Here is a 22,697-nt window from a genome sequence, read left to right as displayed (position 1 = left end):
AAGAAAAAGGGCCGGGTGTGGTGGCCTGTGCTTTTAATGCCAGTGGAAGAGGAGTCAGACCTCTTGTGTTCAAGATCTACATAGAAAATTCCAGGACAGCCAGGCAGTGGTGGCATATGCCTTTATTCCCAGCACTTGAGGCAGAAGGGCAGGTGTAGCTCTGAGTCCAAGGCCAGCCTGGTCTAGAGAGTGAGTTCTAGTACAGCCAGGGCTACAGGGAGAAACATTTATATAAACATATGTGTGTGTATCTTTATCTTAAAAAAAATCTATCTATCTAAATAGATTATTTTGTTGTTGTTAAAGTTCCAGGTGAGCTAGGGCAACAAAAGGAAAGGGTGGTCTGGGGCCTGCACCCAGGTGCATCTCCGTCTGTTCAGTCCATTCTCAGCCTAAAACCGGCCAAACCCAGAACTTCCCAATGTGTGCTCCGAGGCAGCGTCATCTGAAATACTTAACTTATAAAGGGTCTCCACTGTGAGGCACGTTGAGAACCACTTCATTGTCTCTTACTGTGGAAGACCTCACCTGCAGTGAGGATGCTCATTTAATGTAGCTTCCCCATGGGAACAGTGGGCTTCAGTTCCCCTTACCCTCTAGGTTGGCACCCTTGAGCCAAGCAGAAGGTGTAGCATTGAGTTGGGCTTTGCCTTCCTGAGTTCGGAGCCCATGTCCATGTGGATATCAGAACTGAGTCTGTGTGAAGCAAATGAACTGACATGAAACATTAGCTACAGATGATTCATTTGGTTGGTGGTGCTGGTCCAGGCGCCAGCCCGTGACACATCATTTGGTCCCTGGAATAGTCCAGACTACTCATTTACTTCAGGGCGGAGACCAAATGACTCCTTTGGCTTTCTCATGCCCTCAGTGTTCCTTGAATATCCTTGAAACAGGGTGGCTTGAGACAGTTGAAGCAAACACCTGAGGCAAGCCTGGCTACCCTGCGCCAGCTCAAGGTGGTCCAGTCGAGTCCCTAGCTGGCTGGAAGATCCCTTCAAGATACCAGTCTGCCGGCTAGAGTCCCAGGTACTCGGCCAGGAACACAGCGAGGATACGGCTCAGGTTGTGCACAGTGGGTGGGTGGAGGTTGTTCTCAGTGTCAGCAGGCGTGTGCCACACAGCAGGGAAGGGTGTGGCGATGAGGTGGAGCACCGGGACACCTGGAAAGGCCATTCATCCACTTGTTACAACCAACAGTTACAGAGCACCCACTTCAGCCCGCAGACACGGAAGACACTGTGGCTTCTCAACACAAGAACTTGGGCATGCCAAGCTCGCCCACTGTTTAAGAAAAGTAATCAAGCAGCAGGAAAAGGCACCTACCTACCACCAAGCCTCTCAACCTGAGTTCAATCCCTGGCACACTGTGGAAGGAGGAAGACAACTGCCTCTCACAGTTGTCCTCCGACCTCCACTGGCATACCCATGCATGTACACACTCAAAATAAAGACATGTAATTTTAGGGGCTGGAGAGATGGCTCAGAGGTTGTTAAGAACACTCGCTGTTCTTCCAAACGTCCTGAGTTCAATTCCCAGCAACCACATGGTGGCTTACAACCATCTATAGTGAGATCTGGTGTACAGGCAGAAGGTTGCATAAATAATACATAAAACTTTAAAAAAATAAATATAATTTAAAAAATTGTAAGTGGGGCTGGAGAGATGGCTCAGAGGTTAAGAGCACTGGCTGCTCTTCCAGAGGACCCAGGTTCAATTCTCAGCACCCACATGGAAGCTCACAAATGTCTGTAACTTCAATATCTGACACCCTCTAACAGACATACATGCAGGCAAAACACCAATGCACATAAAATAAAGTAAATTATTTTTAAAAATTGTAATTGTCATGTATAATCCAGTACTCAAGAGGCAGAGGCAAGCATATCTCTGTGAGTTCAAGGCCAGCCGGGTCTACATAATGAGTTCGAGGACAGCCAAGGCTACATAGAGAAACCCTGTCTCAAAAAACCAACAACAAAAAACTTTTAAGCTCAGCACTTGGAGGCAGGTGGATCTCTGTAAATTCAAAGCCAGTTGGTCTACATAGTGAGTTCCAGGACAGCCCAACCTACATAGTGAAACCCTGTCCTGAAAAAACAAAACAAAATAAAAATTACTGTTTACATAACAAATCTAAGGACCTCAAAACTGAAGGACTTGTAGAGACAGAGACAGAGATTCCTACTCCTCACTAGGTATATATGAGGCAACAGGGCTGCAAATGACCGTAACCATCTGGTCTACTTGCCTTCACCTCCCCAATGCTGGGATTACAAATGTGTGCCAACAAACCTTGTCTACTCACTGCCAGGCATATAGCCCAGGACTTTATGGACAAGAAGCAAGAACCAAAGGAACCACATCTCCAGCCTGTAGGCTCAGCTGTGGTAGGCATCTACTATCATTACCCTTATTTAAACAATCATGTTTAGCTATTTATTCAGAAACGGCGTCATTCTACTGAGACCAGGCTGTTTACATTCTTCTCTCAGGTTTTAGGGTAGCTTTGTGTTGTTAGCCAAGGGATGGGTGCAAAAGATGGTATGAGAGGGTGTTGGTTGGTACGAAGATAACTTAGGCAGGGGCTCTACCACTGAGACACACCCCGGCCCCTCACTGGGGGATTCTAGGCAGGGGCTCTACCACTGAGCCACACTCCAGCCCCTCACTGGAGAATTCTAACACTGAACTACACTCTACGTTGTTGGTCTCAAATTTATGGGCTCCGGTAATTCTGCTAAGATGACAGTCCTGTGCACTACTACTCCCATTTTATAGCTGTGGAAACTGAAGCACAGAAACAGGCATACTGATTTTCCTAGTAAACAATACAGTCAAGATTTGAAACGTCACCACGCTTGAACCTGTGCTTTTGTTCTGTTTGTTTTTGAGGGTTTCTCTGTGTAGCCCTGGTTGTCCTGGAACTCACTCTGTAGACCAGGCAGGCTGGCCTTGAACTCACAAAGATCTACTTGCCTCTGCCTCCCACTTGCTGGGATTAAAGGCGTTTACCACCACTGCCCAGCTGAACCTGGGCTCTGAACTCCTGTATTCCACTGGGCTCCTGCTCTTTGAATGCTTCCCTGGGTGTGCACAGAGGCAGGTGGACTGGGCCCCAGTAGAGTATCTCTGACACGCCACCCCTTACCTGGGCACTCAGTGAAGAAATGGAATAGCACTTGCCCAGCATGCCGTGTGCTTGCTGTGCGCTGGCCTCAAATCTTGACTCCTATTTGCATATGTGATGCCCTTGATACTCCCCACCCTATAGATGAGGAAATCAGGACTGAGCCACTTGCAAGCAGCCCCTAGGCCTGAGAAGGAGACTTCCTTTTACCCCTTGCCTCAATGAGTACCTCTTCGGAGGAAGGGGATGTGGTCATCTTCCACAGGGCCCAGCGGTTCCCCTGGCTGGAAGTACATCACTTCCTGGGGGTGAGACTGCAGTAGGTTCAGACGGTGAAGGCGCTTCTCTGGAGGAGGCAGGTCAGGGTTGGAGAGCAAGGTTAGTCAGTAGTCAGCCGTGCCACACAACACTGGTGCCTGTACTTGTGCCCCGTGTGCATGGGGCCTGTGGAGGCCCAGGAAGAGGCTGTCAGGACCTCTCAAAGGGCAGCCAGCACTCTTAACCACTGAGCCATCTCTCCAGCCCCAAGCGTTTCTTTTTATTGCAAGTTTCCTATCCCTAGTCTCATTTAATCCTCTGTTTAGGAGGTAGGTACCTCTATTTTTTTATTTGTCCCTGTGTGGCTGGAGGGGTGGCTTGTGCATGTGGAGGTCAGAGGACAACTTTGTAGAGTCAGTTTTCTCCTTTCAACTTTATGTGGGGTCTGGGAATTGACTCTGGCTGCCAGGATTTTGAGGCAATCTTTACCCACTGAGCCATGTCGCTGACCCCAATGTCCCCCCCTCCCCCCTTTTTGTTTTTTTCTGAGACAGGGTTTCTCTGTGTAGCCTTGGCTGTCCTGGCTCACTTTGTACACCAGGCTAGGCTTGAACAAACAGTGATCTGTGTTACCTCTGCCTCCCTGAGTGCTCTGACTAAAGGCGTGTGTCACCATGCCAGCTAATGTCCCTATTTTTCAATTTATTTAGACATTCTTAGAGACAGGATTTCAGGTAGCTGCAGACTGGCCTCATACTCTATTTGTGGCTGAGGATGGCATGAATCCTTGATCCTCCTGCACTACATCTACTTTCCAAGTGCTGATATTACAGGCATACATGACCAATAGCAGCTATTACCTGTTTTGAGATAAGGTCTTGCTTCGTAGCCCACACTTGCCTAGAATTACAATCCTCTTGCCTTGGTCTCCCATGTGCTTAGATATAGGTGAACACCACCAGGCGGCTTATCCTAGCCTGGAACTCACTATGCATCCCAGGATAGCCTTGAGCTTGCAATCCCCTTGCCTCAGCTTCCTGAGTGTTGGGATTACAGGCCCGCACCACCATGATGGCCAGTTCACAGCTGTGCCCCTGTTAGTATTATCTCCATGTTTAGTTTACATGTAAGAAATAGAGGCTTTACATGTAAGAACTAGAGGCAGACCTGGGTTTGAAACCAGGGCAGGCTCACATAAGAATTCTACTGTTGCCCAACTGCGGTGTCATACACCTTTATCCCAGCACTTGGAAGGCAAAGGCAAGAGTATGTCTGTGAGTTCAAGGCCAGCCTGATATATAGAGCAAGTTTCAGGACAGCCAGAGCTACACAGAGAAACCTGTCTTAGGGGAAAAAAAATAAAAACTAGTCCCTACACTGGACCTTCATAGGATCAGTTTGTTTCTTGCCCTAGTTTCTTAGCCCAGGGATGGGGGGAGGGAAGGCTAGATGAGTACAAAGAAGTCAGGTGCCTATCCCACCCTGGCCCTGGCCTCCCCTCCTTACCGATGCTCCTCAGTCGTTGGAACCAGCGGGCTGTGCGGGGGAAGTGACTGAAGAAGATTGGGCTGGGTGCTCCCAGAAGGTCAAGCAGGACGAAGAGCTCCTGGGGGAAGGAGTCCAGGGCTAGAGGCTGAGTCCAATGCCACTGACCCTGCCCTCCTTGCTCCTCCCTCCCTGCTTCCTCCTCCAGAGCCCAGAGGAATGAATCTTACAATAGCCTGGATCCTGGTGGGGCCAGGGCTGTGTGGTATAGACTCCATGATCTGAGCTAGGTGCCGGGAGCCATACAGGGAGTCCCTTGGTCCCCACTCCTTCAGCGCCTCCTCCCCATCCAAGAAGAGCAGCTGCAGGGTCACAGGTGCTGCCTGTGGGAGCAAGCCGCCAAATCAGTACCAACCCTTGGCATCAGCCCACCCAAATGCCCTGCCTATTTGCACAGCTTGGGTGGGACAAACCAAGTGTCCTTACTCATGCAAGTGTAGTGACGGAAGTCAGGTCGAGCGAGAGGCCTGGGCTTAAATCCATGCTGTAGGTGTTTGTTGGATATGGTAACTTTAGTTAAGTATTGTGGTTTGGAAATAAAGTCTAGTATAGCCCAAACTGGTTTGTGATTTCCATCCCTCTTGACTCTCTACCTGGGATTATACAATGCCCATTTTAATCCCCCCCTTTGAGTTACTAGAGAGTGCTCAAGGGATGTCCATATGCCAGTCATGCACTGTACCACTGAGCCACATCCCCAGACCTCTGATTACTTTTTGAGACAGGGTTTCACCAAATTGCCCAAGGTATCCTTGAGCTCACTCTGTACCCTTGAACTTGTGCTCCTCAGGCCTCCATGTGTGAGGAGCTAGGATTACAGGCCTGTGCCACCAAGATTAACTAAATTTCTCCATCTATGGATAGGGTTAATAACAGCTCTATTCACAGGATCACATTTGAATCCAGGTCTGTAAGCACTGAAAAACTAGTCAGTCTGGTTATTGGTACTTAAGCCCAATTGGCAAGACAGACAGACCCACAAGGGAATACTAACTACACAAACAGTGAAACATGGTTAGGACAGATGCTTCCAAGACCAGGAGGCTGCAGAGTGATGTGCCTGACAGAGGCCACCGGTTCTATTAGACATGGATATTTGAGAGTGAGTCCATAGGAGTTGGCCTGGCAAAGAGGGAACAGTGTTCTCAGGCAAGGGAACAGCCTAGGCCAGAGCTGGTGCCAGAGGGCTTTGAGAGGAGAGCAGAGGAGTTAGCAAGAGCCCCAGTTCTGGGCTTTGTTTTGTTGCATTAGTATTGGAGAGCCAAAGAAGGGGTTTGAGGAGGAGAGAAACATAATGAAATTTGTGTTTTCATTCATTCCACAGATTTCTACTCTGGTCCAACTTTACTCTGACTCAGGGAGACAGTAGAAGAACGATGATTAAAGAAAACAAGTCATCAGTACCATAAGGAATGAGCAGTGACAGGGAGATATTTGAGGATGGTCTGAAAGGTTTCTTTGACAAAAAACAAAAAACAAAACCAAAAAAAAACTGTTTGAAAGCCAGCCAGGAAGTGGGTAAAACCTTATGTGAGAAAAACATGATCTGTGCAACGTAGACAGCAAATGCTAATGAGGTAGAAATGAAGCCTGTGGATTGGAGGGACACAGAAAAGGGTGTGGCTACAGTGGAGTGATGACAAAGCAATATGAAAGTAACAGACTGCATCTCGTGGGCTACCCTCAGGCCTCTGGCTTATGGTTAGAATGTGATGCAGTCTATGGGAAAGTGTCCAGACCCAGGAAGGCAGGAGCTGTCATTTAGGATGTAGAAAGATGCCTGTGGGAGGATGGGCATGTAGCTTTGTTGCTAGAGTGCTAACTAAGCATGCACTGAGCCCTGGGACCAGTCTCCAGGATAACATATCAAGACATGGTGGTGTGTGAAGGACTATAATGGAGCAGAGGATCACAAGTTCAAGGTCATTCTTGAGTTTGATGCTGGTGTGGCCTACATGAGACCTGGTTGGGGAAGGGGGTAAAAGTCTGTCTCTGCACAGACAGAGGTTGGAGAAAGCAAGGGTGACAGTGGGTGTGATGGCATGTACCTGCTGTCTCACTGCTTGGAAGGATGGTGCAGAAGAATGGGTGAGTTCAAGGCTAGCTTAGGCAACATGAAAGCCTATCTCAGAAAAGAAGCAAGTTCGGATGTGGACTAGGGACAGGCAGCTCTCTCTCACTCCTTACCTGCTGCTTGACTCTGCTCAGCATCCCATCAAGGGCCTGGGCCAGCTCCAAAAGCAGGGCGCAGGGCACAGCTGAATCTGTGGCCCCCACAAAGGGGGGTGACCCAGGAGGGAAGAACTTAGAGTCATAATGGCAGGCGAGGGTGAGGTGACGAGCAGCTCCTGGGTCAAGTGTGGCCACCACGTTCCCGAAGTCCAGTGACCCCAAGGGAGTTGAGGCTGTGAATGGGTCCAGTTCCACATGCCAGCCTGCTGATAGTGACCGCAACGTGGCCTCCAGGAACTAGTGGCAAGAGAGAGGTAGGAGGGTGGACAGGGACTGGGGAGGAGGTGGGGAGAAGGGCCTTGTAACTGGAGCCACACAGAGCAGTCTGGGTGACTAGAAAGTCCCACTTTGGTTTAGGCTGTTTCCTTAACATATCCTTCTGCTGAGAAACATCTGGATGCCAGATGTGGAGTAAACACACCTCTTGATAGCAACAAAACTTTTCATGGCTTTATTTTGAGGCAGATTCTGACTAAGTAGTCCAGGCTAACCTCCAACTTGCTATTTCTAGGCTGGCCCAGAAATCCATATTCTGCTTCCTGAATGATAGGATTATAGACCCAGGCCACCACCATACCCAGCCAGCTATGGACAGTTCGTTCTCTCTCTCTCTCCCTCCTTCTTCCCCTCCCTGCCTCCCCTTTCTCTCTATTCGTGTTGATTCTTCCAAAATCACATTGACTCTGGCCTTCAACTCACTTCTACCCACCCTCTCCCTTTTCCTGTCTCTCTTCATGGTGCTGAGGATTGAACTCAGGACTTGCTGCATGCTGCCTACACAGCCCCAGCCCCAAGCTGGTGGACACCAGGCAAGCCTTCTCCCATTGAGCCCTGCCCCAACCTCACAGTGGTGAATTCTAAGCAAGTGCTTTCCCATTAAGCCATACTCTGAGTTCCTCTTAAAAGGATCTCACTATGTGCCAAACCTATTGTAGGATCCGTATGAAATCAACAATGTCAGTGAATATCCCCATTTTGAAGATGAGGAAACTGAGTCCTAGAGAGGTTAAGAAATTAGTTCATCTAAGGTGGATCCAAAACATTGCTTTGTATCTGATGGCAACAAAGCAAAGCTAACACCACCAATTCTGAAGCCAGCTTTCTTAGATTTTTAACTTCAAGTAATGTGGGATTTGGACAACCTGTAATAAACCCTCTGGACCTCAGTTTCCCCATATGTATAGTACAGATCATATTAGTTCCAACCTCACAAAACAGTACGTTGCTTGTACCTAACATATAGTAAACTTCTGGTGGGGGTGGTATAGTTTGGGATTTGTGCACCACTATGAGAATCTGGTTCACACACCTCCCACACATCAGAGCCCTAGTCGGCCTCCTGGCTGTTCTGTGATCTTAGGTGTCTGAGTTCCACTTCCTGACAGGCTGGGGAAAGGAGGTGGGGGGTTGGAAGTAAGATCCTTTACCTTTCTCACTTGGAGATTGCCAGGACTACCCGGGGGTCGCACAATCAGCAGGGGACGCAGGAAAGTTCCCCAGAGACGCTGCGGATCCAGCTGCCCCACCACCCGCCGCAGCTTGGCCTCCGGAAGGCTTCCCAGCAGCGGGACCTTGGTTGAGAAATGGGATGGGGAAAAGAAAAATTAAAAAACAAAACAAAAAACATTCCCACCCCATCCTGAACGCCACTGCCCACTAGACCCTGGCTTTTCTTGGTAATGCAGCCCCCCAATCTTCAAGGATATAGCTTAGATTTGGAGAAAGTCTTTAAAGCAAATCTGGTCCAGCCTACTGCAGTCCTGACCGGGAAACAGAAAACGGGTGATGGAGACTTTTCTAAATAGATGGCTTGGCGGCATAGAATTCAGATCTACCAAGGTTGCTATGCTGGTCCGTCATCTTCGGAGAGGGCTATTACAAAACAAGCCTGAAGCCTTATTCTGTTGGGAAGCGGCATACGTTCAAATGATAAAGAAACGGTACGTGCGGCAAGCGCCATACGATACAGCCACGCTAACCTGAGACTACAGAAAGGAAAGGGAATGACGGTGCCTGAGCCCCAGCCAGGCCTCACCCGCAGATCCCGGCTCCGTGACAGCTCCTCAACCTCAGGGTGCCAGCCATTCCAGATGATGTAGAAAGCCAAACCCAGGGCCACAGCCAGCAGCAGCAGGGGCAGGAGTTGCACTCGCGGCAGCAGGCGGCCCTTGGAGAGTGAGGGTGGCTTCAGGAGGCCCCGATCCCCGACGCGCTGCCGGGGCCGCCCGCGGCTCCAGGGGCTCATGGTAGCTTTGCCCTGAAACCGACCCACGGATTGTGGTTTGAGTGTAGGCCAAGATCCGCCTCTTAGAGGTTACAAAACCCAATGGAGAACCGAGCAGCTACGACGTTCCCCAGATGATTGCGACTGGCTCGTCCGAGCGCCACACAAGCCAAAAGGCAGCCCGAAAACCTTAGGGCCCGCCCCGCGGAAGAGGCGCAGCCAATAATCGCTTTGCATCTGGGGGAACCCTCCGCGGGCTCGGGGCCACGCCCCTCACCGGTGTCAACCAGGAACCAACTCGGAACCGTCCCTCCGGGGAAAAAAGAGGCGGCACCCACCCCCAAAGCGAGGAGCCGATTGGCTTGCCTGAAGCCGCGCCTCCAGGGGAAGGGTTGGCGGGTGTTTAAACGGCGCTGCGCTTCCCTCCTACCTCGACGGTTGGACGGGGGACTAATTCCAGCCGGACTCTCCTATCTTCCTCTCCGTAGTCTAGCGCAGTGACCCTCACTGTGATCCTCAGTGGCCTTGGATCCTCCCTCTGAGCATTTTTTTTTTTTTACGGCAGAGCGCAGCCTGAGGGGTCGCTATGGCAACAAGGCACGCCCACACCCGCTGGTGCAGGGCTGCGCAGGCGCTGGCGGAAGTGAGTCGCAGGAGACGGAAGTCCCCCCCCCTCCTATTACCCTACGCAGAGGCTGGAGCAACGCGTTGGAGGCGGCAGTGATCTGCGAGCGGAACCTCCACCATGTGAGGCCGGGCTGGGCTTCGGCGGGAACACGGAGGTGGAGGGGGATTAGCTAATTAACGGTTGAAATGGGGCTCATGGCTAGAAACAGGGTTCCTCGAGCAAAAGTAGTGTCCGCAGAGAGGACCGCTTTATTCCACGGCGGGCGGCGGACTCTCCTAGGTGCTGAGCCTTGTGGAAGTGAACTGTAAGGGGAAAGCTGAGCCTGATGGCACATGCCTAGAATCCCAGGCCTTGAGAGGCGGGGGTAGGAGGATCGCTGGTTGGTGGCCCGCCTTGGGCTTCATAGCGAGGCCGTTTCCAAAAGTAGTAGTAATTTTAAGTGGGAGTGGTCGTATGGGTAAAGAGCTTGTCGAGGAGAGAAGTTCTACTAGAAATAGTGAAAAGTATGGAATTTAACCAGGATAAATTAGAGATCAGACAGGTGCCTTTTCAGCCTAATTAAGAGACTGCAGAGTAGCAAGCTACTACAGTGATTGGGCGTGTTTTTTCATTGAACAGATAGCATGTAGATGGATTATAAGTTAGACACATGGTGAATTAAAAAGGTCCTTGCCACCAAAAAAAAAAAAAAGAAAAGAAAAATCACAAATCACTGGGGCTTATAAAAGGTATGGGGTGGGAAGGCCATAGAGTAATGTGTTAGATGATCAGGGGTGTGAATGAAGAACTGAGTAGAAAAAAAAAATGGCTGCATATTAGGGCACACTGAAAGGACAATTCTTGGGCTGGGGATTTTCCTCAGTGGGCAGAGTACTTAGCTACCATAGATACAGGGTCTGGTCCTCAGCTCCACACCAACTGGGTGTAGTGGCACATGACTATATTCCCAGCACTCTGGAGGCAGTCTTGAGTTCCAAGCCAGCCAGGCTTATACAGTGAGACATTGTGGGTGGGGGAGGCTCCAGGAGAGAGATGATGGAAGTGTAGGCCGTGGATAGAAATGGCCAGAATCTGGATGTATTGTGGAGTTGGGTGACAAGATGTGAGGCTAGATCTGATGTAAGGTTTGAGTTCCAAGCATGAGGGTGGACCCCTGTAATCCCAGACCATGGGCAGAGTCAGGAGAATTGAGAATTCAAGCAGTGGTGTGCCGTGGTGCATGCTAGTAATTCTAGCACTTGAAGGCAGGGGCAGGAGGATACCTGTGAGTTCTAGGTCGGCCTGGTCTACAAAGTGAGTGAGCCAAGGCTCCCCAGCGAGACCCTGTCTCAGAAGAGAGAGAATTCAAGGTCATCCTTAGTTACATAGCAAGTTCAAGGCTAGCCTGGGCTACATGAGATTCTGTCCCCAAAACAGAAGTGTGGCTTACAGAACCCAGTGAATTCCATCAATGAAGATACAGGGGACACAGTGGGTGGAAGCTATAGGTGGCTGGATGAGCTGGGACAGGCTGACTTGGAAATGTCTTTTGTACCTCCAGGAAAGACTGAGCCAGGGAGGGTGTTTGGGGTCCAGGCTGGGGATGCACCGGACAGTGTGGCTTTAATCATTCACACATCCATCCTGAACCCATCTCCCCCATGGGGTCTCTATCCAGGAGTCTCCTCAACAAACCCAAGAGTGAGATGACTCCAGAGGAGCTGCAGAAGCGGGAGGAGGAGGAATTCAACACAGGTCCCCTCTCAGTGCTTACACAGTCAGTCAAGAACAACACACAAGTACTTATTAACTGTCGAAACAACAAGAAGCTCCTGGGCCGGGTGAAGGCCTTTGACAGGTGAGTACCATGCTGGGGGGAGCTGGGTCTGAGGGGCGTAAAGGAAAGGTTATTCCAGAAGAGTCATCATCATAAGCTGGACATGGTGACAACACAGCTCTAACCTCAGCACTTACAATACCAACCAGGGTCACACAGCAAGACCCAGTCTCAAAAAATCAGAAGGTGGGGGTGCTTGGTTTTTGGTTTTGTTTGGTTATATGAAACTGTCTCTGTGTAGCCTTGGCTGTCCTGGACTTGCTTTGTAGACCAGGCTGTCCTCAAGCTCACAGCAAACCACCTGCCTCTGCCTCTGATGAAAGGTGTGCACCGCCACCGCCAGGCTCCTTTTTACTTTTACTCTTTCTTACGCATTTAGGTATTTTGTCTGCATGTGTAGCTGTGTACTGTGTGCATGGCTAGTAGCTTCACTGGTGGGGCGGGACTGGTGTTCTATTTAACTTGTTCATCTGTAGGCTAGACATCAATGCCAAGTGTCTTCTAATGTTTTCTAGTTTGTTTTGAGGCAGGGTCTTAACTATGTAGCTCAAGCTGACTGTATATGTAGCAAAGGATACCTTTTTTTTTTTTTTTTTTTTTTTTAAGATTTATTTATTACAGTGTTCTGCCTGTGCGTATGCCTGCACACCAGAAGAGGGCACCAGATTTCATTATAGATGGTTGTGAGCCACCAAGTGGTTGCTGGGAATTGAACTCTTGAACCTCTGGAAGAGCAGCCAGTGCTCTTAACCGCTGAGCCATCTCTCCAGTCCCAGAGCTTAGCTTTATATTTCTGATCTTCCTGCGGCCATCTCCCAAGTGTTAAGATAATAGGCGTGAAACATGCCATTCTGCCTGGTTAATTGTTTTAGATAGCATAGAAGGTGATGAGTTGTACCAGGCATGTTGGCGCACACCTTTAGTTCCAGCGCTTGGGAGGCAAAGGCAGGCGAATCTCTCAAGTTTGAGGACAGCCAGGGCTATGCAGAGAAACCCTGTCTCAAAAAGAACTTTGCCTTATGATCCAGTCATACGTGTCTGTCATTGTAGTTTGCTCACATTCGCTGTCCCCAAGCAAGCGTTTGTGGGATGAACACATGGTCTCCTGGCCCTGTGAGGACAGGACAGTGCAGCACATGGAGTTCATGTGTCGGGAGCCACATCTAACCCCAGGACCCTCTGGGTGTGGTGGGAGCAAGAGTTTCTCTAACTTCCTAAAGTTAACGGCAGAGGTGGGGCCATTTTGATTGCTTTTTACTGTGTGCCAGGGTCCTGAGTATTTCAGAAATACTGTATTCATTCATCCAGGCTTCATATCAGCCCTGTGAAGTAGATTATCTCTGTTTCAGAAAGCAGGAAACTGGGGCACAGAGGGATCAAGGCCTTTGTTGAAGCCTCAGTTAAGGACTGGCTGAGGTAGCGTAGCGCTTACAGTCTGCCCATCCCTGCCCTGGAACCTGAACCTTTCCCCGCGCCTGCTGCTGGTGGGATCACACAGTACCAGGCAGAGATGGTCACTCAGAATGGCCCCTCTCACTCTAGCTTTTTCCCACCCACCCCTGTCCCACTAGGCATTGCAACATGGTGCTGGAGAATGTGAAGGAGATGTGGACTGAAGTGCCGAAGAGCGGCAAGGGCAAGAAGAAGTCCAAGCCTGTCAATAAGGACCGCTACATCTCCAAGATGTTCCTGCGTGGGGACTCAGTCATCGTGGTGCTGCGGAACCCGCTCATCGCCGGCAAGTAGAGGAGAGGCCTCTTCCCTCTCTTGAGAGCCTGCTTCCTGCCCTGCCGAGCCCTGTGAGCCCATGCCCAAGAATGGAAATAAAGCCGTGTGGTTTTTTGTTTGTTTGTTTTCCAATGTCTTGTCTGCCCTTGGGTCTTGTAAACGGGGAGGCTGGGAAGAGACTGTCAGGTTGTCATGGCTGAGTACTAAGACAGGCCCATGAGTGGTGAGGCACATCAGCCACATCTCTGAAGGAGACAGTCTAGACAGAAATGGCCTTAATTGATCTCTGTTTATCATGGGCAGAGGGAGTTTTTGACAAACCTGGGGGGAGATGCAGGTGGGAATTATAAGAGGATCGTGGAAGGACCGTGCCTTGCTCTGGACTGTACAGCAGCCCCTTTGTCCCTGCCCTCCAGGTAATTCCAAATACAAGATGTAGGAGATCATAGGCCTGAGGTCAGGGATAGCCGCTCTCTTTAAAATACATAAGACATGCATGGGTGTTTTACCTGCGTGTATGTCTGTCCCTGGTGCCCACAGAGGCCAGAAAAGGGAGGCTTGGGTTCCACTGAAGGTAAGTTTACAGAGATAGTGATGAGCAGCCATGTGGGTGCTGGGAACCGAACCTGGGTCCTCTAAAGAGCAGCAAGTGCTTTTGACTGCTAAGCCATCTCTCCAGCCCCCTAACTGTCCTCTTTTGGTTTGGTTTGGGTTTTGTTGTTTTTCGAGACAAAAGTTCCCATGTGTAGCCCTTGCTGCCCTGGAACTCAGTTTTAGATCAGGGTAGCCTCAAACTCAGAGGTTGTTGTGCCTCTGCCTCTGGAGTGCTGGTTTTAAAGGTGTGAGCCACCACTGCCCAGCCTAGCCGCCCCCCTGAACTGTAGAAACCACAGCTAGAGTGACCTTGTGAACCCTGGTGCAGAGTGGGAAGATTGTGTTGCTTGGTCAGCACAGGCACATGTTCCTGAGTAGCTGCCAGAAAGAGCCTTGGTGTGAACTCTAAAGCCATCTCTCTTAGTGGCGCTGCAGACTGAACCTAGTGTCTCACGTGTTCAGCAAGCTCTCAATTCCCCTGAAACAGTCATTGAACTGGACTGGTAGCCAGCAAGCTCCTCATACAGCAAGCGCTTCTCATCACTGCCATCTCCCAGTCTCCCTTTCACTCTGTTTTGAGACAGGGACCTTCTTCGGAAGTTTCCCATTTGCCCTTGAACTTGTAATCCTCCTGTCTTGGTCTTCCAAGCAACTAGGATGACAGGGCTATAGAGCTCATGAAGTTGAAACCTCTTGAGATTCAGAAAGGGCATTGACTTGTTCCAAAGTCACCCAAGTAGCAAATAATGAAGCTACATCAAGATAAGCAGCCAGAAAAAAAAAAAAAGATAAGCAGCCAGGCTGTGCTGGTGGGATGGCTCAGTGGCTACTGAGTTTAGTGCCCAATACGGACATCTGTCAACTCAAAACTGCTTGTAACTACAGTCAGGGGAGTCAGTGACCGTACCAGTGGAAGAAGACAGCTAATCGCTGGCCCCCAAGATCTGGTTACACCCCAGCTGAGCACATTCTCAGGTACACCAGGTAATACAGTGTAACTTCTCTCCCCAATTGCCCCTAGTTGGTCTAAGTTGCTGACAGCCTGGGCTGGGCACAGAGAGGTAGGCTTAGGTTCTCAGTTTGGAGTTAAAGAGGGGAGATGGCAGGGGGACAAGAGATCACCATGGGGTGACACAGACCAGGAGCACATGGCCAAGAACAGCTTGCTCTGAGGACTGGCCTGATGATTCAGAAGAAACGTGTATTTGAGATTTTAGATGGAAAACAGACAAGATAGGTTAGAGGGTTGATAACTGCCCAGCTCTAGTATTTTAAGAAGGCATATTATAAATATACCAAGTTTCTGTGTCTTTTATTTGGAAAAAAGCTGGTTTAAGAATAACTGCTGCTATAATAATTTTCTGTATTAATTACTATGTACAGAATAATAATAATAATAATAGAGTAACTATGTGGTGACCTAAAGAGCTTCAGTGGGGGTAAGTATGACTGCTGGACCTTTATGTATTGTGTGTTTTTGACATTTAGGACTACACTGAGACCATGTCTTAAAAAACCAAAATGAATACTTTTAAAAAAATCTTTTTAAGGGGGCTGGAGAGATAGCTCAGTGGTTAAGAACACTGCTCTTCCAAAGGACCTGGATTCAATTCCCAGCACCTACATGGCAGCTCACAACTGTCTATGCCCCCAGTTCCAAGGGATCTGGCACCTTCACACTGGTGCACATAAATTATTTTAAAAATAATCTTTTTTAAGGGCTGGAGAGATGGCTCAGAAGCTAAGAACCCTGGCTGTTCATCCAAAGGTACTGAGCTGGTGTGCAGGCAGGCGTACAGGCAGAATACTGTATAAATAATAAATAAATGTACTTTTTAAATTTTAACCCATGAAGCCAAGCTGGTGGGTGATGTCAGTCCACACAGCTGCCCTGTGTCCAGGTTCTTTCACCCAGGAGCAGGGCTGGATCAAGCCTTGAGGTCACAGGCTCAGGCTCCAGTCCCGGCCCTGTCCCCCTAAGCACTCCCCACTAGGCATGGAAAATGTTTGCCTGCCTCTCCAGCAGGGAATTGCAGCCCTGGGCACCTGGCTCCCTTTTTTCCCCATGTCCTTACCTGATTGTCCAAACGGCGCCTTTATCTAGCTTTTTTTTTTAAATTGCATATGATGGTGGGAGTGTGCATGTGTGTGCATGTTCACACAGGAAGTCTTCCTCAATCACTCACTCCATGTGTGGGCACTAGGGGTCAGGGCTCTAGTCCCAAGACTTTCATGGCCAGCACTTTGCCCACTGCCATCCCCTGACCCTTTCTGTTTTGACAGGGTCTTGTTCTGTAACCTCGGCTGGCCTCAGATTGGCGCAATTCTCCTGCCTCAGCTTCCTGGATGGTGGGATTACGGGTGTACATTGCCATTTCCTGATGGAATTATTTGCAGGGGAAGGCCAGGGTCTCCCTTTCGCCCTCACTAGCCTGAAAACTCGGGAAGTAAATAAGGCTGCCTGTGAAGGTGCGGCAATGGTGCCCTTGTCTTTGATTGCCTTGAATGACCCCTTCAGAGGATGAAAGCCAAAACAGAGGTTCTTGGGGATTACACTGGCCAGACATGGTGGACCATGAGTAAGTGAAGCGTCTCTACAATGAGTGACTCCACAGGGTCCTGAACATACAGATCCCAGAGAAGGGACAGGACGGACAAGTTGGGAGTTTAGTGACAGCTAATACAGTAGCCCAACTAAGAAATGAACTAGGTTGGTTCTTGCTGCTTTTGCTGTTTATTTGAGACAGGTTCAAATATTTGGCACATAGTTCAAATATCCAACTTGCTTTCCATCAGGATAAATGACCTTCAACTCCTCCACCTCCCAAATGCTGGGAGTACATGAGTGCCACCCCTTGCCCAGCTCTGCTATTTTTGTGCTGCCTTCTGGAGAAGCGGCATGCACACACACACAACTTTAATATAACATATGTATTCAATAGTTTCCAATCAAGGTTCTCTTAGGGAAGGACACAGCGGCATTGCAGGGTCCATGTTTTCTTGTGGCCACGTGCGGCTTATTCATCTGTGGCAGACTACCTCACACACACACACAAACACCCTCATCATGTCCCTTTCCACCCCGTAAAGAAGCAACTGCCGCTCAAGCTTGGTTTACTAGGGCCTCCATTCCACCAGAAGCCAAGCCTGAGGTGTCGAATGCAGTGTCAAGTTATGGGGCACATCTTTCTGGGAACCTGTGGGGAACACAGCATCCCGCACTGATAAAGGAGGCTTGTGTGCAGCCACAATGAGGCTGCACCCCCACAACTTTCCCAGCCCTCTAGAAGTGTGTCCTAACTGCCCACTGCGGGTCTGGCTACCTCCACTGACCCCAGGCTCCTCTTGTCTTGGCCAGCTCTCACCCACAGCTCGTTCCCGCTGTTCAGGATTTCCCAGGGCGGAACACTTCAGCGCGCTCCCACCCGGAAGAGCCCTTTGAGCTCTCTCTTGTCACTGCAGTCTCCTTTGACTCTTCTCTTGGGATCCATCAGCAAATCCTTCTCCCCCTTCTGTGGTCTCCACCCTGGTCAAGCCCCTCCCTGTTTGGGCCACCTGTACTCCTCTCGCTGGGCTCCCAACTCACACTGCCCCTGATAACCTGTCCCTTATGGGGGCAGAGTGCTGTGGAGACACTCCTGCTAAAATCTGTGTGGGGCTGGAGAGACGGAGTCCACCCTACCTACATGGAGGTTGGGAAGCCTCCGGTCCCAGGGATCTTCCGCCCTTCAGGCGTATGCAAGTGCTGTACCTCGCGTTAAAAACAACAGCTTCGGTGCGCCTGGAGTGAAACCCCAGCTTCCTCATCGCTCCTCCCCCATCTGCAGACCCTGGCTTTTCCCAGCCGAGCCACTGAAGTCCTTCTCCATTCCTCCTTCCTCTCCCTCAGCCTTTTCACATGCTATTCCATCTCCCTGGAATCTTGTCCTCAAACTCTTCAAGTTGTCTCCGCTTCTTTCAAACATGGCTTAAGCACCACATCTTCACAAGTGGCCTCGCAGCCGGCTGTCCTAGACACCTCAGCTCTTTTCGTAGGCCATTCCACAAGAATTATATACACGTAGGGACCTTGTCTTCCAGTTCCTTCTCCCCGTTTCCCCAGCATTCCCCACACTGGGGCAGGTACACAGTAGGCACTCAGTACATGCTAACTGTACAGACACAGAGGTCCCATTACCTAGCAGTAACTTTCCGAGACCTCATCTCCAGGTACATGCAACATCCCGGAGGGCAAGGCGTTGCCAATGGGGGCCTCCCGGGGTGCAGAGCGCGGGGGCGGGGCCGGGGGTCCGAGCTCCAAGTGCAAACCGGGGCGCTGGTCACCGAGGCCGAGACGCAGGCGGCGGTGGCGCCAACCCCGGCGGATCTCCGACTGCACCTGCAACGGGGTGGGGGGGCGCTCAGGGCGGCGCCGTCCCCAGCGTGACCGCCAGGGGGCGCGGGCGGGCCCTACCTCTTTGTTGATGAAGCAGTAGAGCACGCTCACCAGGAACCCCTGCCAAGAGAGGAGCGCCAGAAGAGCGACGTCAGGTCGCTGCTCTGAGTTTCCAGCTCATTGTTTCCAGCCCCAGACTGCTGCGGCTGTTACCGCCCTGGTCCTAGGTACTGAGGGCACCTGCTTGCTGGCTCCCAGCTCCCTGCATCGCTCCCCCGACCCCCAAAGGCTGAGAACAGGGGCCGGAAGTTGAGCATCCTGAGTGTAGAAACCGATTCCCTGCTTTCCGCATTCAAGGCAAATTGCTTAACCACGCTGTGCCTTGGTTTCCTCGCCTGGAGACAATGAAGGCGGTGGTTGGAAGAATTGCAGTGTGTAAAAAGATGTAGTGTTCAGCCGGGTGTGGTGGTGCACGCCTTTAATTCAGCACTTGGGAAGCGGAGGGAGACATATGTACGGGTTTGAGGACACCCTGTCCCCAGAGTTCCATGTCCATCCAGAACTACACGGTGAGACCCAGTCTCGAAAACAGCAATTAATTAATTCATTACGGGGGCTGAGGTTTGCTCAGTCGTGGAACACATGCTCAGGCAGCTAGAGACAGAGCACCGGTTTCAGGCCCCATGCCTGGCTTAGGCCGGTTAATTTTCAAGTCAATTATGAACACTGGCTATTATTGAGGGACTTCTTAGGGTTTTCTACAGTCCCATTAAAATCTAATTCAAATCACATACCCCTTTTCCAGGAAAGAAAAAACAAAACAAGAAACAAATTGAAGTTGGGCTCAAGGAACTGTCCCCCTCTCATTTCTCTGTCCCTGTTGCTATAGCAGGCACCCTCACCGCGCTCCCTCACACTAGCTACCCTATGGTTTCAGGGGTCCTCCTTCTACAATTTCCCAGGCGTGTGTGACTGGCTGCGTGTGGCTCCCTGTGTCTGCCACGGCGTAGGGGGCCAACCATTTGGCTCCTGGTCGCAGCTCGGTACCTACGTGCTCCATCTGTTCTTGCTTCCACATGAATACAGTCTCATGGGAGAGCCTGATGCTGTCCCCACTCTGGGGCGAACACAGACTCAGTGCGGTGAGGACTAGGGAAGGCAAGCAAGAACTGGCCTCCCATTTGGGAACTCCCTACCTCCTTGAGTTCTGCACCTTAGGGCTGTCTCACCTCAGCCTCACCCAAAGGCAAAGGAAGCCATGAAGCTGATAAGCACCAGACACTAACTCTGCCCCAGCTCAGTCCACCCCGCGGCTCTTTGCTCCTCACCCGGAGACAGTGCCAGGAAAGGCGATGTGGTCCTCTACCACCACCCCCGCCCACCGGCTCCCCAGCCCAGGAGTTTTCTGCCCTGTGCAAGCGAGATGAACGCAAGAATGAAATCCCACGGGCGCACTCCAGGCAGTGGCTGCCCCAGGGAACGATGGTATCGCCACGCCCGAGGGAGGGAATGCCCGAAGTGGAAGAGTGGAGGGCTTGCACCCGTGGGTCTGAGCACCTGGAAGGAACTTAGGAAGATTTCAAAGGCCAGTTTGGCCAAGCGAAGGGCGCCTTCAGCCTGTTCCTCCGTCACGGGAGCAAACACCACCTCGTGAACACCCAGCAGGGGCACCAGCGTCAGCGTGGAGCGGGCCAGCCTGGGAAGAGACGGTGTCGGTGGTCCCCGCCCCTGAGCCTGGCCCCACCGCTTCCCTCCCTGGGCCCTCAGCCTGCCCTCACCTTAGTCGGTAGTCCGGGCAGCGCATCTGCCTTGTCCTCAGCTTTGATACGAGGATGCCGAGGATGCGGATGAAGATCAGGAAATTGATCTGTGAGGAGAGAGAGGCTGAGCCAGAAGCCGTTCAGTTCTGGGGTGGGACAGGAGGCTGGCACTCCTCTTCCCCAGAGTGGGAAATCCCTGAGCACAGCCTGGAGGAGGCGAATTCGGCCCTACCAAGATGGTTATTAGGATGGGGGTGCGAATGATCCACCAAATGGCTTTGACTCCGTTGCGCTCCCAGCACCTGGAGGAGGCAGGGAAGAGCTGAGACACACAGTCCCCCCCACACACACACAACCCCATCCGGTTTCCAGGAGGCCTTCTGAACTACCTTCCCCAGTCCGTAACTCCTTTAGACCCCTCCCAGCACTCACGTCTCCACCCTTCCCAGACCCCATCCCGCCCCCAACCCCCGGTCCCGCGTGGCCCCGCCCCCCAGCCCAGGCTCCGCCTCCTGACCCTGCTACTCACTGCGTGTCCTCGTACAGGTGCCTGACGATCACCCAGGGGATGACGAAAAGCGCGGGGCCCCCTGTGCAGACCCCGATCCCCGCCCCCCACCCCGCCGCAGCCGTCAGCGTGCACACGAGCCCCTTCCAGGCCCCAAACCCGCGGAATTCCTCGTCGAGGGCGTGGGAGGGGAGGGAACGCGGATCGGCTGGGCAGTGGGGGTGCCGAGATGCACAAGCTGGGCTGGGAGGGGGAGGAGGCACGAAGTCAGGGCTCACCCCAGCCAAGAAGCAGATAGCACCTGAAGTGGCCCTTTTCCGAGCCTCCCACGATCACCAGCAGACGGTGCAGGTACAGACCCTCCACGAGCAGCCAGGTGTAGTTGGCGCCTACACAGTACTGGGTCACAACCTGGGCCGTGCGGCAGGCAGCTAGGACCTAGGAAGCCACCAGACAAGGGCAGTATCTTTGTATGTATGCTTTTCTATATGTGGTAGTGGGGCTTGAACCCACGACTTGTTAGGCTCTACACTGAGACACACCCATAGCCCCTCACTGGGGGATTCTAGGCAGGGGCTCTACCGCTGAGTTACATTTCATTTCTCTTCTCTTTATTTTGAATCCCGGTCTAGTGTCCAGGCTCTTCTTGAACTTGCTCTAAGCAGGTTTTAAAACATCAGTTCTGCTCTGCTCCCCACCTAACAGGTACCACAGGACTTCCTGATCAGACAGGGCTCGTCTCCGTCTCTTACCCTCAAATATTTTACTCTGGGTTCCCAGTAGAAGGTTTATCTCACCTTATCTTCCCTTGAGGACTCTCCCACATTGACACCCTTAGCAACTGGCATATTCTATTCCGTCATCACGGTGGAGTACCCTTGGAATCCCTTTGTGTGTGTGTGTGTCTCTCTCTCTCTCATATGCTCATGTTTGTTTTCCAAGATACGGTTTCTCTGTGTAGCCCTGGCTGTCCTGAAACCCACTCTGTAGACCAGGCTGGCCTTGAACTCAGAGATCCACCTGCCTCTGCTCCTGAGTGCTGGGATTAAAGGTGTGCTCCACCACCATCTGGTCACACTAGCTCTTAAGAACAACTCTTGGGACTGGAGAGATGACTCAGCAGTTGAGAGCACTGGCTTCTCTTGCAGAGGACCCAGGCCCATTTTCTAACACCCACATTACACCTTTATCTCCAGCCCCAGGAGGCCTGATACCCTCTCCCGGCTTCTGAGGACACCAGGCGTGCACAAGGTACACATGCGTGCATATACATGCAGGTAAACACACACACACACACATAAAATAAAAATTAAAAATTTAAATGCCGAACTATGTGACACAGGTGTGTGAAGATCAGCGGCCTTTCAGGAACTGGTTATCTCTGTCCACCATGTGGGTTCTGGGGTTGAATTCAAGTCATCAGGTGTCCTAGCTAATGCCTTTGTGCAATGAACCATCTAGATGACCCTTTTAAAATTTTTATTTTATCTATTTTATGAGTAGAGGAATTTCTCCTGCATGCATGTCTGTGCATCACATGCAGGTCAGAATTGGGCATCAGATCCCCTAGAACTGGCATTAGAGGTGGCTGTGAGCTGCTGTGTGTGGGTGTCGGGAATTGAACCTGGGTCCTGTGCAAGAGCAGCCCATGCTATAAACCAATGAGCCATCTCTCCAGCCCCAGGTGGCCTCTTAATCTTTCTTTTCATTTTCCCAGTATTGAAACAGGTACTTCACCTTTAACCCCAGCACTAAGGGAGGCAGACACAGGTGGATCTTTGTGAGTTCGAGGCCAACCTGGTCTCCAAAGTAAGTCCAGGACATCCAGGGCTACACAGAAAAACCCTGTCTCAGAAGAAGAAGAAGAAGAAGAAGAAGAAGAAGAAGAAGAAGAAGAA

General features: G+C 51.0%; 3 protein-coding genes across 4 annotated transcripts; 1 reads left to right on the top strand and 2 right to left on the bottom strand.

Moving 5' to 3' along the window:
• Positions 1 to 727: 727 nt before the first annotated feature.
• Positions 728 to 9,889, bottom strand: Qpctl (glutaminyl-peptide cyclotransferase like). 2 transcript variants are annotated; one of them, XM_055615479.1, is made up of 8 exons: positions 9,821 to 9,889; positions 9,202 to 9,423; positions 8,594 to 8,737; positions 7,122 to 7,403; positions 5,105 to 5,257; positions 4,896 to 4,995; positions 3,361 to 3,477; positions 728 to 1,163 (listed from the first exon to the last, which is right to left on the bottom strand). In XM_055615479.1, the coding sequence occupies exons 2-8, from the start codon at positions 9,409 to 9,411 to the stop codon at positions 1,018 to 1,020; spliced, it is 1,152 nt and encodes a 383-aa protein (XP_055471454.1). In that variant the 5' UTR covers positions 9,412 to 9,423; positions 9,821 to 9,889; the 3' UTR covers positions 728 to 1,017. The 2 variants fall into 2 exon arrangements, with proteins under 2 accessions (XP_055471454.1, XP_055471455.1); XM_055615480.1 differs by lacking the exons at positions 3,361 to 3,477; positions 9,821 to 9,889 and having other exon boundaries at positions 9,202 to 9,565.
• A 151-nt stretch (positions 9,890 to 10,040) lies between these two features.
• On the top strand, positions 10,041 to 13,680 carry Snrpd2 (small nuclear ribonucleoprotein D2 polypeptide). The gene is made up of 3 exons (XM_055615549.1): positions 10,041 to 10,137; positions 11,676 to 11,855; positions 13,406 to 13,680. Coding segments are annotated over exons 1-3 (357 nt in total). The 5' UTR covers positions 10,041 to 10,135; the 3' UTR covers positions 13,581 to 13,680.
• A 3,191-nt stretch (positions 13,681 to 16,871) lies between these two features.
• On the bottom strand, positions 16,872 to 21,647 carry Gipr (gastric inhibitory polypeptide receptor). The gene is made up of 8 exons (XM_055615449.1): positions 21,597 to 21,647; positions 21,078 to 21,237; positions 20,821 to 20,881; positions 20,524 to 20,593; positions 20,310 to 20,398; positions 20,089 to 20,227; positions 18,610 to 18,651; positions 16,872 to 18,534 (listed from the first exon to the last, which is right to left on the bottom strand). The coding sequence occupies exons 1-8, from the start codon at positions 21,645 to 21,647 to the stop codon at positions 18,334 to 18,336; spliced, it is 813 nt and encodes a 270-aa protein (XP_055471424.1). The 3' UTR covers positions 16,872 to 18,333.
• Between the last annotated feature and the right edge of the window lie 1,050 nt (positions 21,648 to 22,697).

Source organism: Psammomys obesus, unplaced genomic scaffold (genome assembly GCF_907164565.1).
Source record: "Psammomys obesus unplaced genomic scaffold, mPsaObe1.curated_primary_1811, whole genome shotgun sequence".
NCBI lineage: Eukaryota > Metazoa > Chordata > Mammalia > Rodentia > Muridae > Psammomys > Psammomys obesus.
Note: the sequence above shows the minus strand (reverse complement) of the source record. Positions and strands in the feature narration are given on the sequence as shown.

Coding starts and splice junctions, on each gene's coding strand:
- Qpctl (XM_055615479.1), bottom strand. CDS start 9,411: ATGAGCCCCTGGAGCCGCGGGCGGCCCCGGCAGCGCGTCGGGGATCGG. Junction 8,738..9,201: donor CACGGAGCCGGGATCTGCGG/GTGAGGCCTGGC, acceptor TTCTCAACCAAG/GTCCCGCTGCTGGGAAGCCT. Junction 4,996..5,104: donor CCACCAGGATCCAGGCTATT/GTAAGATTCATT, acceptor TCCTTCCCCCAG/GAGCTCTTCGTCCTGCTTGA.
- Snrpd2 (XM_055615549.1), top strand. Junction 11,856..13,405: donor CGGGTGAAGGCCTTTGACAG/GTGAGTACCATG, acceptor CTGTCCCACTAG/GCATTGCAACATGGTGCTGG.
- Gipr (XM_055615449.1), bottom strand. CDS start 21,647: ATGCCAGTTGCTAAGGGTGTCAATGTGGGAGAGTCCTCAAGGGAAGAT. Junction 20,399..20,523: donor CCATCCTAATAACCATCTTG/GTAGGGCCGAAT, acceptor CTCTCCTCACAG/ATCAATTTCCTGATCTTCAT. Junction 18,652..20,088: donor TCTTCCTAAGTTCCTTCCAG/GTGCTCAGACCC, acceptor CTCTCTTGGCAG/GGGTTCCTGGTGAGCGTGCT.